At 42.2% G+C, this 13,599-nt stretch overlaps 1 protein-coding gene across 5 annotated transcripts in view; it reads left to right on the top strand.

Annotated features, from left to right (window-relative positions):
* Positions 1-13,599, top strand: part of Pcnx1 (pecanex 1) — a 150,816-nt gene that overhangs the window by 89,981 nt on the left and 47,236 nt on the right. For 3 of the 5 annotated variants that reach the window (XM_052739403.1, XM_052739401.1, XM_052739400.1), the window contains 4 exons: positions 969-1,026; positions 2,722-2,939; positions 7,809-7,962; positions 12,694-12,726. In XM_052739403.1, the coding sequence (XP_052595363.1) occupies positions 969-1,026; positions 2,722-2,939; positions 7,809-7,962; positions 12,694-12,726 (463 nt within the window). The remainder of the gene's footprint in view (positions 1-968; positions 1,027-2,721; positions 2,940-7,808; positions 7,963-12,693; positions 12,727-13,599) is intronic. The other 2 variants (XM_052739404.1, XM_052739402.1) reach the window with 1 other exon arrangement.

Here is a 13,599-nt window from a genome sequence, read left to right as displayed (position 1 = left end):
GTTAAACCTTATGGGACAGAGTTTGCCCTGTTCCAGAAGTAACTAGATATCTGATGTTTCTGCTATATTGCATGATATAAAAAGCTTATCAGAAAAACAGTTACAATGAAGGTCAGGCTCAAAAATTAGTTTTCTTTCATTGAATAATTTTCAGTTTTTATTTCTTTTCAGGAAGGAATTTGCAAGGTAATAAAAATGTTAGGAGAATACAAGTAAATTAGATATTTGAATCATATCATCTCTTCTAGTATAGAGTAATTGATTTTTTTTTCCTAGAAAATTAATCGTATTCCCATTGTTGCTTTGAAATCCCAGTGGCCATTTGATTCTTATTGTAGGCCTTCCATTTAATAATGGGCCGTATGTGTCTGTTATGTAACTTCAGGTGGTTCACTTTTGTCAAGTGCCTTTTAAAGCAATGGAATCTTACAGTCACTCAGCTGAGCTGCTGATTCTGTGAAAGTGGAACAGTGGGGTTGGGAGTTGAGTGGAAACCTTGGTTAGCACCCTGTAGTTCAGCAGAAGAGCATCCCATGTGCTGGAAATGTGATAGAGCCTCGAGGTTTGACATCCAAACTTGACTGCATTGGCACATGCCAGGCTGTTTTATGTTACAGATGAAGTTTTTTCTGTCTGCACTGTTCCAGTCAGTTGAATTGCTTTCCTTGGGTTATCTTGTTTAGACAGATTATAAGACCCCTGTGATGGAGACACTGTTGTTTGATGTTACTGATGAGGAAACTGAGGTTTGAAGATTTCAGTCAGCTGGAGAGGCCCTCTGAACTGGGGTGCTGACACAGTGCTCCGGATCACATCTTAGGAAAATAATGATTTGTATTTGGCATTTATGTGAAAGAATGAAGATAGTATAATTATTGCCTAATTGTTGACTAACAAACAAACAAACAAACAAACAGCACTGTTTAACAAGCTATTTACTCCCTAAAGTCTTTTTCATTTTATTTTAGTGACACGGATTCTCATGTATCAAGTTCTACCTCAGTTCGGTTTTATCCACATGATGTGGTAAGCTTCCTCATTTTTTATAATGTGGTACATTTTTAGATTCAATCTGAAAAGTATATTTATATGGCTAGCCATAAAAATCACTCAAATTAGTGAAATCACAAAACGTTACTTTTGTTGGAAACTATGGCAAAGCCCCTTAGTTTTGTCGCCATGGACCTTACACTTTAGTTAGCCGTATGTATGTGTGGGTCAGAGGTTACACGGCTTATATTTTGCAGGTCTGAAAAGGCCCACTTACCATTGTATAATCTGGTTGTACCATACCTTTTCTATTGTCTTTTTTTGTTTTGCTTTTACATTTGCTTATTTTGTGTGTGGACTTGTGTGTGCCTGAGAACATGTGAATATTTGGAGGTCAGAGCACACTTAAGGGAGTAGGTCCTGGAGATCAAACTTGGGTATTCAGGCTTAGCAGCAAATCCTTAGCCTGCAGAGCTGTCTGTTGAATTCAGCAGTCTCTCTTTGAATAATATGATTTGGTGTTGTGTTTTAACTATCTGTTGACTGTTGGCTCACTTATTAACTAGGGTATGTGTTGTTGGAAAACTGAGTAACGTGATTATATGAAAATATATTGTATGGGATAAAATGAGGATTTTTAAAACATGGCTTTTGCTGTCAAGTTGGAAAACAAAAGGGATGAAATCCTCATTAGTAACGTGGATGGACTTTATCTGAGGCATTCTGTCTAATAGCTGCTTAAAGATGAGTTGTGAGCAGGGTTTTAAGGCTGGGGCTGTGAGGTGGTGCAGAGCAGCGGTTTGCAGCCAGTGGATGTTTGGCTGTGTCTGGAAATATTTGACTTGACACAACTGGAGGAACACCATTGGAGACAGTAGACAGGAACCAGGGATGCTACGAGACATTCTGTAGTGTTTGTTACAGCCCCCATAGGGAAGATTTTCTAGCCCAAACACCTATAGTGCCAGAATTGAGAAACCCTAGAATAGATGATAAGAAAATGTATGGAGAAGTATCAATCCATATTTAAAGATCAAAACCAGCAATTTTTCTCAGCTCTTCCATGTGTGTTTGAATAGTAATAGCAGGAGTAGAAAGATGATCATGCTGTTGTTTCCCACTCTCAAGTAGCATAGGAACCCTGAGACAGCAAAGTCCTGCCCTGTGCTGTGCCAAGGCCAGTAAATATTTGATGTTTTCACAGGGAAGGGCAAACTGTAGGACTGGTGAGTAGAAGAGTTAAAATTAACAAGTAAAGGTAGTGCTTTGCTCCATAGGTTCAGGTGGGAGCCTGCTAACTCAGAGGAGCTTAGAAACAATGATACTGTTTCTAAGAGTATCTAAGAGATAATGAGACTGGCTGAAGGAAGATGTGGGAGCTAAAAGGCTCAGATTTGGCACTGGCAGTACAGGTCATAGCTTACGAGAAAGGGCTTCCAGAGGATGGAGGAGGGAGGCCCTCAGCGATGCACAGCAGGGTTTAGTGGTCTCACCAGCCGTACTCACACCTTTCAGACACCTGTCCTAAAGGTCTGGTGATGATGGAGTTTGCTCTGTTTTGACTTGCTTCCTGTTGCCTTCTGTCTTCTGCAGATCCTAGGTGTCATGGGGTTTTCACAAGGAGTGAACTAGAATAAAGAATTAGGGGCTTAAGTAATTTACAAGCTGACAAACTCTGAGTCCTGAATTGATCAAGAATATTTAACCCTTTCAGTGCCGGCATGTTTCTAGTTTTCTCTCCCACAGATTCGGTTGAACAGACTGTTGACCATTGACACAGATCTGTTGGAGCAGCAGGACATTGATCTCAGCCCTGACTTGGCAGCCACTTACGGCCCCGCCGAAGAAGCTGCCCAAAAAGTTAAACATTATTACCGCTTTTGGATCCTACCCCAGCTGTGGATTGGCATTAACTTTGACAGGCTCACTCTTTTGGCACTGTTTGATAGGTAAGACCTTAGCATGGTATTAAAGATAGGAAGATACTGTTTTTAAGCCAAATTTTTCCTAATTACCCATTGATGTTTTCACCTGAGTGTCATGTTGGAAAATGCTTTCTATTTTCATCCTCTTGAGATCAAACTTAAAGTAACAGAGTTTTTAAATATTTACTCTCTTAAGCCATTGAAAGCTGTTTTCCCTGTAATCCTAAGATGTTTCTATAAGGATATGTTTTTATTATTAGTGTGAGTCACGCAGTTGATTCTTTAAAGAGAACACGCAGTCTGTTATGATCTTAAGGTGATAGGTAACATGGAGGAGGAGCCCTGCTGCTCTGTGGTTTAACATCGTGTCTTAGTGGTCGACACTGGTTTGTTACAAACCTGACGACCAGGAGCTGCTGCCCGTCAGTAAGTAGAGACAAACTGGACTTACCTTCCCCACGAAACAGAGACACGTCAGTGGATGCCAGTGAGCCTGAAAAGTGGCAGGTCGGTAGTGTGCACGCTAATCACCACCACTTGGTGTGTTAAGCGTTCTTAGTTTTGTGGCACAGGGAGGGGGGACATAGAATTCAGTGCATACCTTGAGTTAAAGAGATGAAACTGAGAGTCCTGGAGTCCATAGTGCAAAATATCACAGAAGGGAGCTGGTGAGAGGACAGTGGAGACTCTAGCAGGCTTCCTTGTGCTCAACAGACTGTGATTAGCTCGTATATCTGAAGAGCTGTCTGCTTAGGAATACCTTGCTTTAAATGTGTGGCGGCCTTAGCCTCCTGTACCACACTTCAGACCTACCAAACAAGTCATAAAAGCAAGACCTAAAGGGATCGTAAGTAGCATACCAGATATTCAAGATTTATAGAGACCCAGAAATGCATACCTCCCAACAAGTAGTGACAGACACCCGGCGTCTACTCAGAGGTCACCAGCCATGCAAAGTGAGAAAACATGACTCATGGGAAAAAGAATAAATCAAGACCAACCTGTGGCTGGTAGGGATGTTAACTGTTAGCAGATACAGAGTTTTTAAATAATTAACAACTGTATTCTGTTTATGTGAAAAATTAAGTATAGACATGAGAGAGAAAATAATTACAGAGTTGAATACCACAATGTTGTGATTAAAAAATATATACTAGGTAGGATTGGCAGTAGTTAAAACTGTTGAAAAAACAATCAGTGAACTTGTGGGCACATCAGGAGAACCATCGAGAGTAAAGCAGTGACAAAAGCATAAAACCAAGAAGAGTTTTGTGGAACAACTTCGAGAAGAGACAGACTTGAAGAAATAATGGTGGAAACTGCATATTGTATGAAAACTACCAGTGCACAGTCAAGAAGCCCAATGCAACCTAAGCAGAGGCAGCTTGAGAAACCTATCCAGCGGACATACTCGCTCAAGTCCAGCAAGAGAGTCTTTAAAACCACAAGAAACATCAAAAGAATACTCTGTGCAGAGGAACAAGCATGAGGAAAACATCCATCTGCCTGAAAGTTATGCGTATAAGAAGATGTGGAACATCTCTAACAGTATGGAAAGGAAAAGAACTGTCAACATATAGTAATTTAAATATCTGTAAAATACTCTTTAAAAGCCCATGGAGAGGGGCTAGAGAGATGGCTCAGAGATTGAGAACATTGGCCACTCTTAAGAGCAGATTTCACAGCAGAGGTGTGTTAGGGGTTTCTATTACTGTGAAGAGATACCATGACCACAGCAACTCTTATAAAGGAAAACATTTAATTGAGGTGGTGGCTTACAGTTCAGAGGTTCAGCCCATTATCATCATGGCGGGGAGCATGGTGATGTGCAGGCAGACATGGTGCTGGCTGTGTCTGTGTCTTGATCAGAAGGCAGCAGAAAGTGGACTGAGACACTGGGCAGTATCTTGAGCACAGGAAACCTCAAAGCCCACCCCCACAGAGACACACGTCCTCCAACAAGGCCATACTCACTCCAACAAAGCCACACCTCCTAATAGTGCCACTCCCTATGAGATTATGGGGGCCATTGCATTCAACTACCACAAGGGGATATTGCCAAAGATAAAGAAAGTTACTTCATAATGATAAAGGCTCAGTTTAACCTGTAAAACATAATAGTCCTAAATGTTTCTGTACCTAAAACAGAGCTTCAAACTTCCTAGGGGCTGATGATGTGTCTTGGTGACACAGCAGTGCTTAGCACACAGAAGGACCCGGGTTTTATCAGCAGCACCCAGATGAATCTACACTTAGCGGTGACTTTTGCACCCCGTTGCCGTCAGTCGGCTTTCTGCGCTGTGACAATGTCTGGGTTAGCTTAGGAAGGAGGAAGGTTTGTTGTGGCTCACAGTGTTCATGGTTTCAGTCCTTGTCACCTGATTTGTTTGTTGGGGGGGTGGGGGCCTGCTGTGACGGGCAGAACATCAGAGTGAAAGCTTCCTAGCCGAAGCTGCTTATCACTCCACTCTGCTGGAAGCAGAGAGACAGGAAAGGGCAGGGCTTCAGCGGCCCCTCAGAGGCACACCCCTGACTTGACTTCCTTCAACAAGGGCCTCACTGCCTCCAGGTGTCACAGCCTCCCAATAGCTGCATTGGCTGGGGTACAAGCTTTCAACACATGGTCCTTTGGGGATACTGGAAACCCAACTATTGCAGAGATAGTTGACTTGAGCAGTTAATTGGCCCTCACGGAGCAGCCACCTGTAATGAGATTACATACTGTTTAAGTGCTCATGCGATGTTATGTAGACTGACCTGATTCTGATCCGTAAGGGTCAGTGAAAACAATTAGATCACATGGGTAGAGAAGAATTTGAGGGGACAACTACAAAGTATTTTTAAAGTGAAGTGGCTCCTGTAGTGCTTAGGGGAGTTTATAGCATTGAGTAGGTAGGTCAGAACCAGAAGACCTCAGTTCTGTGATTCACATCTACACCAGGAACTAGATACATAAGCACTTAGCCCAACTGAGGACATGCAAGAACATAGTAAGAACACAGAAAGACCAAGGAAACCCAAGACTGCATCTTTGGGAGCAGGAGTGAAACTTACGAACCTTTTGCTGCCTGATGAGGAGACACAGTGACCATTGGAAACTGTGAGGTGTGATGTCACTACAGATCCCACAGGAATCAGAGAGCAGTAAGGAACATTATTAGCAGCTTTGGGTCAGTAAGCTGACAGTAGACAAACGAAAAGGACAAATTCCTTAAAAGATGTAACTATCATAGATCCATCTCAGTAGGTGGGAATTACCATTAGGAACCCTCCTGCAGAGTAAGCGCCAGGCCCAGGTGTTATTTAAATGCTATGCAAATCGGTGAAGTGGAGACTTGGCAGTAAAATAGCATATTTCCATATGCAAAAAACCAAATTTGAATCTATACCTTGTACCATATCACAAAAACTAAATCAGAATTGATCATAGGCATAAATGTGGAACATAAAACAGTAAAATATGTGAAACAAGATATTTGCCCCCAAGCTTATAGAAAACTTACTAGCCTTGACAGGAAAAGCAGAATCAATAAAAGAACTGATTGATAATTGGATTCATCATCATAGAAAATTGTACAAAGCCAAAGGTAACGTGTTCAAGTTATAAGGGAGATGGTGAGCAGCAGCGTGAGGCTGGGAAAGGGAGTTAGTGGTGGTTGGTCACGTGTCTACTATCTATACTAGAATGAAAATACCAATAATTCTTGATTTGAAAATGCTTTGAAGTCTTGAATGAGGGATGGCTAATGACTATAAATGTAGTATTGAGTTAATAAAAGTGAACTTTAAACATTTTGTGATTATAAATTCTTTACCCACTGAAGATTTAAGTATGTAGAACGTTTTGAAAATAGAGTTGTGTACCATAATTCCTCCACACAGCCATTATGAATAATAATTTGGTATAAGGTGTTTTTCAGTCTTTGTTTTTAGTAACAAGACTTTTTTTTTGTCATGTTTGGTTCATAAAGTAGACATGCTATGCAAATGTCAGTTAATAGTCTGTAAATGCAAGGTGTTTAGCAAGTGTTTCTTCAACATTTATGAATAAAACTTCCCAAGAAATTGGATAGATTCTTAGCTTTTTGGTACAGAATAAAAACCTGCACCACTTCTGTATGTGGTGTCTTGGACATTGTGTTGCCCCCTGCCCAGTGTGCGTTTGCTGGGTATGGAATTGCCTCTGCAGCTTTGATGGGGCAGGACTGGTGGTCTTAGCTGTGTTTCGTTCTTTATGTACAGAAGAGCCTGTGTTTAAATCGTGCTAGTAAGTGAGTTTTGGATTGTTTCAGATGAGGATGGCAGATGGGGAAACACCCAGTGGTTACCAGAATTTGGTTGCAAGCCTTATCTGATGAAATAACACATTTCAAATTTTCTAGAAACTTTGAGACTTTGCTTTTTAACTCCTCCTGTGTCAGCTTTATTTGCCATCCAAATTGGTTAGTTATTTTACAGCGTTTACACAGAGAAGATATTAGAAAAATTTGTATTATGTTATCATAGGACAGCTGTGTTAGAGGGCACTCCCCTGTCTTGGTGTCATAGGACAGCTGTGTTACAGGGCACTTCCCTGCTGTGACGTCATAGGACAGCTGTGTTACAGGGCACTCCCCTGCTGTGATGTCATAGGACAGCTATGTTAGAGGGCACTCCCCTACCATGACATCATAGGACAGCTATGTTAGAGGGCACTCCCCTGCTATGACATCATAGGACAGCTGTATCATGCCCACAGATAGTAGTTTCTTTTTCTGTATGACCTGAAATGTTCTTCAAAGCAGGCATCCAGAATACTCCCCAGCAGGCTCCTTGGTGACATTTTCCCCTTTACCAGTCTGATTATTTTCTCATACTCATGATAGACCTCTGTGTTAATTTTTCCATCTACAGAAACCGTGAGATCCTGGAGAATATATTAGCTGTCGTCCTGGCTATTCTCGTGGCTTTTTTGGGATCCGTTCTCCTCATCCAAGGCTTCTTCAGAGACATCTGGGTGTTCCAGTTCTGCCTGGTGATAGCTAGCTGCCAGTACTCACTGCTCAAGGTACCAGTGTCTCTGCCTCTCATGCTGTGTTTAAAGGCCATTCGCCACCTCACCACAGAATTAAACTTTAGATTTATTTTCCGTGGAAGTTTACATTGGATTGTGTAGTGACCAAAGCAGGGTGTAAGCTTAAAAAAATAATTGCGTATAAATTGAATTCACTAACAACGAACTCTTCATATTAAAAGAGAAGATTTGTTAAAATAGCAATTTGCATCTTTAAGATTTCTTTCTGTTTAACTTACCAGCACTAACCTTTCTTTTCCTACCTTTGAGCCTTCTGTTCTGTGGGTGAGATTTATGAGAATTGTCATTGGTAGATAACACAATGTCAAAAAACTAGAAATAGTTTTTACTCTTAAGGGACCTCAAACAGAAAATATTGACGTCCCCTTGTTACTGACCGAGTAGCTGTTGGTGACTAAGGGGGGGTCCAGCCCCTCGATGGTCCCCTCCCAGGGTCCAAGAAGAATCTACAACCAGCTGATAATTAATCTTTGATGAAAAGAAATGCATCTATGTACACGAAACTCCTTAGTTCATACACTTTATTATTCTGTGATAGTTCTCTCTCTGCACAGCTTCTATTCTGCTCTCATGTCTAGCTCCTTTCTTGCCTGATTTCTCTCTGTATTTATCTACTGTCCCCTCTAGGTTCTATCTTAATTCCTTCATCTAGTTCTGTCCCTTCTAGGTTCTCATCCATCTAGTTCTTTCCCCTATCAGCTCTTCTCCCATCTCCTTCTCTCTCATCTGGCTCTTCCTCATCTTGTTCTTCCCCAACTGGCTCTTCCTCATCTTCCATCTCGTTCCTCTAGTCCTCTCTTCTAGCCCTTCAATCTAGTTCTTCCCCATCTCAGTTTGTTCCTCTCAAGTTCTTACCCATCTAGTTCTTCCATTCTCTTTTCTCTTCTCCGTCCTGTGCCCTGGAAGTCCCGGTATATAAAGGGAGGGTCCGAGCTAAATTGTGTAAAGCTATTACTTAACGTCCACCTGACCTAGGCAGTGTCTCCTTGTGGAATTAACCTTAAGTCAGGAGACTTGCCTGTGGGCTGTTATCACTGTTAGTCCTTGAAAGTTGGGGCCCACCTGGGCAGTGTCTCTTTGTAGAATTTAAGTCAGGAGACTTGCACGTGGGCTGTTATCATTGTTATCCTCGGAAGTTGGGCGCCCACCTGGGCAGTGTTTCCTGTAGTCCTTGAAAGTGGCTAAGGGAGATATCTGATTCCAGAGAAAGCCTTTCCTGAGGCTGTTCTCCAAATACCTGGAATGTGTATGTCCAGAGAGTGATCAGTCCACACTGTTAGCCCTTCTAAGGGAAAAATCAATTGGGAAAACTATGAAGGCACACATGATTTTCATAACAGAAGACAGCTGATATATAACAAGCCAAGTAACACCAAAAGTTCCTTGGGATTTGGCTTCCTCTGGAGGAATTCCCTGATCCCTCCAGGTAGTGACTTTGCCGTAACCAGCTGAGTTCTTATGATATATTCCTGTGGCCCGCAGCAAGTAGCGGCTCAGAAGTGTCTGCGTCGCCATTGTAAGCATTTAAGAAATGGGAGAATCCAGCACGTCACCTGGTGTCTGACCAAAGCCTTGCCTTCTGCCTAAAGCCAGGGCCGGCTGTAAGCAGAGTGCTTCCTTCCTTTGAATCGGCATGTCTTACTCTGCAGAGCTTGTTTCCCTTAGACGTGCTGGTGTGCAGAGCCCTCCCAAAGCTGGTGTACCTGCTCCCTGCTCACATCTGAAGTAAACCATCTAGGTCATGCTCTGCTCTGTATTGCCAGCCTCGTTCTCTGTCATTTAACATCTGTAAATACTGTCTCCGTTTCCATGTCCTCCTCCCCGCTGCCCTGTGACCTTGCACAGCCTGGGTGGCTCTTGATCCTCAGATGACTCTCATATATTGTTGCTTCTTTGTTCTCTGTGTGCTGCTGACGTTGTGAGAATTCTTAGGCCTTGTGTGCCCTATTCTTGGTTTGTATAACTGCCAGTGAAGCAACTCTTACTGCCTTAGTCAGCTCTGCATATACACGCTCTGTCCAGAGTCAGCTGTGAGGGCTCTAGTCAACCCTGCATATAACACGCTCTGTCCAGAGTCAGATGTGAGGACTCTAGTCAGCCCTGAATATAACACACTCTGTCCAGAGTCAGCTGTGAGGGCTCTAGTCAGCCCTGCATATACACGCTCTGTCCAGAGTCAGCTGTGAGGACTTTAGTCAGCCCTGAATATAACACACTCTGTCCAGAGTCAGATGTGAGGACTCTAGTCAGCCCTGCATATACACGCTCTGTCCAGAGTCAGCTGTGAGGACTTTAGTCAACCCTGCATATACACGCTCTGTCCAGAGTCAGCTGTGAGGGCTCTAGTCAGCCCTGCATATACACGCTCTGTCCAGAGTCAGATGTGAGAGCTTTGCATCTTTCGCAGGCTTTAGTCCTGTGTATCTGACTGACAGACACGGTTGGAAATAGCATGTTGTCTGTCACCTGCTTGATGGTTTGCTTTAATGGTTTGTCTGCTTTTGCAGTGATAGGCATTTCAGGTGCTTGTCTTCCTCCCTCAATAACAAGTAGCCAAGTCCCTCTGGTTAAATTTGGTGTGCATGTTAAAGTTGCTGTTCCTTAGTCTTGCCTTTTCCTCAGCCACTTTAGCTATCCCTTTGTTGCCTTAACCCATGAAAACTCACCCTCTCCTCTAGTGTTCCTTGTTCATTAATTTTGTCCACAATTTTCAGGTTAGTGTAGATAAACAAGGAGAGGCAGCAGGTTGTTGTTGAACTACCTGACTAGAACAGTAGTCATGTCATGAACAGAAAAGGGAAGGCGGGGTCAGAGTTTCAGAAGGAGCTGGGGTTGAAAGAACTGACATCATGCGGGCTCACATCCAGAGAAGGGCCAGATGCCAGACTCGGCGTGCTTGGTACGGTGTGGCATTGCAGGTGGTGATGGACTGTCCTGGGGAAGGTGTGTCGCATGCCACTGGAAGTAAACGGGGATTAGGGGGAGTTCTGACTGAGGATGAGTTATACGATGACATCAGAACATTTTCACAGGGTACTACAGGAATGCCCATGGTTATTTTGCTGTGCAAACACACATAATAAATTGAGTTACCACTATTTAGTGAACTTAGAATCTGTGAGTGGAACTAGAACTTAATGCTAACCCAGGTTCCTGTGTATCTCGTGAGGGCAGTAGTGGGCGCAGGATATGGCAACTACGGTTACACATAGTAAAGAGCCAAGCCAAAGGATGGACTTGCTGTCTACTGTACACTATCTCACTACATTCATCGGGGAGTTGGAAGTTATTAATTGACCAAAATAAGTAAAACTGAGGGGCAGTGTGCACCGTGTTTACTATCCTGGTGAGCCAGTTCCTGCAGCTGGTGCTTCATGTTTGGAATTAATGTCATGATTTCTTGGTTGCATGACATTTCCTAAAATCACTTAAGAGCATTTTTTTCTTTATTAAGAAGTTTTTTTATTCATTTCATATACCAACCACAGATCCCCTCTCTTCCCTCCTCCCGCCCTCCATTCCCTCCTCTGAAAAGCTAAGGTCTTTCCATGAGGAGTCAGAAAAACCTGGTACATTCAGTTGAGGCAGGTCCAAGCCCCTCCCACTGCATCAAGGCTGTGCAAGGTGTCCCACCATAGGTAATGGGCTACGAAAAGCCCGCTCACACACCAGGGATGGATCCTGATCCTACTGCCGGGGCACCCCTTAAACAGATCAAGCTATACAAAGTTGCTTGTGACAAAAAGAACTATAGGCAACTAAGGAATGCTAAGAGTGGGAGAAATAATCTTCCTTAATTGGTTATCCAATACCAAATGGTCAGCTCTGAAAACATACTTACAAGTAACATACAGACTGAGCAGGTTATATTTAGGAATATATGTGTATATACATATGTGAATGTAATAAAACTTTTAAAAGGCCATGAATACGAAAGAGGGGTATGTAGGATGAGTTGGAGGGAGGAAAGGGAAGGGAGAAATGTATAATTTCAAAAATAAAAAGTAGTTTAAACAATGAGATAGAGATACACACACACACACACACACACACACACACACACACACACACACACAATTTTTACTCATTCATAACGAATGAGTTGATGGTGAAGGCAGGCAGATCTCTTTGAATTTGAGGCCAGCTTGATCTACATAGTGAGTTCCAGGAAAGCCAGGGGTGTGTAGAGAGACCTGTCTCAAGATAAAATAAAATAATTATCATTTTCATTAAAATGTGTGGAACTGGAGATGATCATGTTAAGTGAAATAAAGCACACTCAGAAAGACAAATATTAAAGGTTTTCTCTCTTTCATATGCAGAATGAAGGTTTAAATATGTATAGTCAGATACACACTCATACAGAGAGTTGTATACACACATATAATTGGATGGATACACATACATAATTAGGTACCCAAGACATACACACGAGCTGTATATTTATTAGACATGAAAGCAGAAAGGACAGTACCATGGAGGGGAAAGGTACAGGCGAGGTGAGGAGAGGATGGGAAGAAAGGGTGAATATTACTAAAACATGCTCATATGTACACATGAAAGTCTCATAATGAAGCCCAGCATTTTGTGACTTAACTAAAAAATGAAAATAAACTGTTGTTTTTTGTTTGTTTGTTTGTTTTAAGTTGCTTGTGAAATTCCTGAGACTTGAGTAAAATAATGATCTTTCTGCTTCTTTTCTAGAGTGTCCAACCAGATTCTTCTTCTCCCAGACATGTAAGTCTCCTGGAAGGACTGTAAGTTCCCGCTCCCTGGCCCTAACCTCAGCCTGTAGTTTCTCGTGTGTGTACCAGGTTGAGTTACATTCGTCTCTGTTGTTCCGTCCAAGTTCGGACACACTGCGGAGTTGATTTATGAGCATGAAAGGAAATGAAACTGTACTGGTGTGGGCCCAAAAGTGAAATCCTATATTTAAAAAATTAAAAAATGATGAATGAATGAATAAATAAACTAGTTTCCAAAAATAAGCTCCAAGAATAGTGTTTAGTAGAGCTCTCATTTCTGAGTATAATGATTTCATCTTTATATTGATTTAGTTAATGCAACCAGAACAGAAGGTAAATCAAGCAGGGAAATGGTTTTCTTTCAACTGATGATGTTTGTGACCTGTCAGAATTACACTGTTTGTCATGTGTAATTACACATGTTTGTCATATGTGGATGCATTGCTGTGTATCTGAATTCTGATGCCGTTGCTGGCTTGCAGAATAGTGTCCGGGGAATAGAGCAAAGCTGATTTCCATCCCTCAGATCCCTGGGTTAAATTCTCATGTGCAGCTCAACCCCTTCCTTTCTCTGTTCTCTCTGCCCCTTTCCTTTCTTCCCTTTCTTTTCAAACATGATATCTCTTTACCTTTGGTGTGTTTCTCAGAGCATTTTGTACATTTATTCACATGATTGTCAAAGTTAGGACATCAGCCCTAACATAGTGCTGTCGTCCGGTCTGTAGGTGTTTCTCAGGTTTGATCTGTTGTCTTAGCTGGCAGTAGAGTTTCTTAACTTTCTTATAACCTGGAGTGGTTGCTTAGAGTCATGATATTGAAATTGTCTATGGACAGAGGCCAGTTATATCGTAGACTAACCTCCGAT

This window comes from Peromyscus californicus, unplaced genomic scaffold, assembly GCF_007827085.1.
Source record: "Peromyscus californicus insignis strain IS unplaced genomic scaffold, ASM782708v3 Scaffold_15__1_contigs__length_86483966, whole genome shotgun sequence".
Classification (NCBI taxonomy): Eukaryota; Metazoa; Chordata; class Mammalia; order Rodentia; family Cricetidae; genus Peromyscus; species Peromyscus californicus.
The sequence above is the reverse complement of the archived record's forward strand: the minus strand, read 5'-3'. Positions and strand labels throughout refer to the sequence as shown.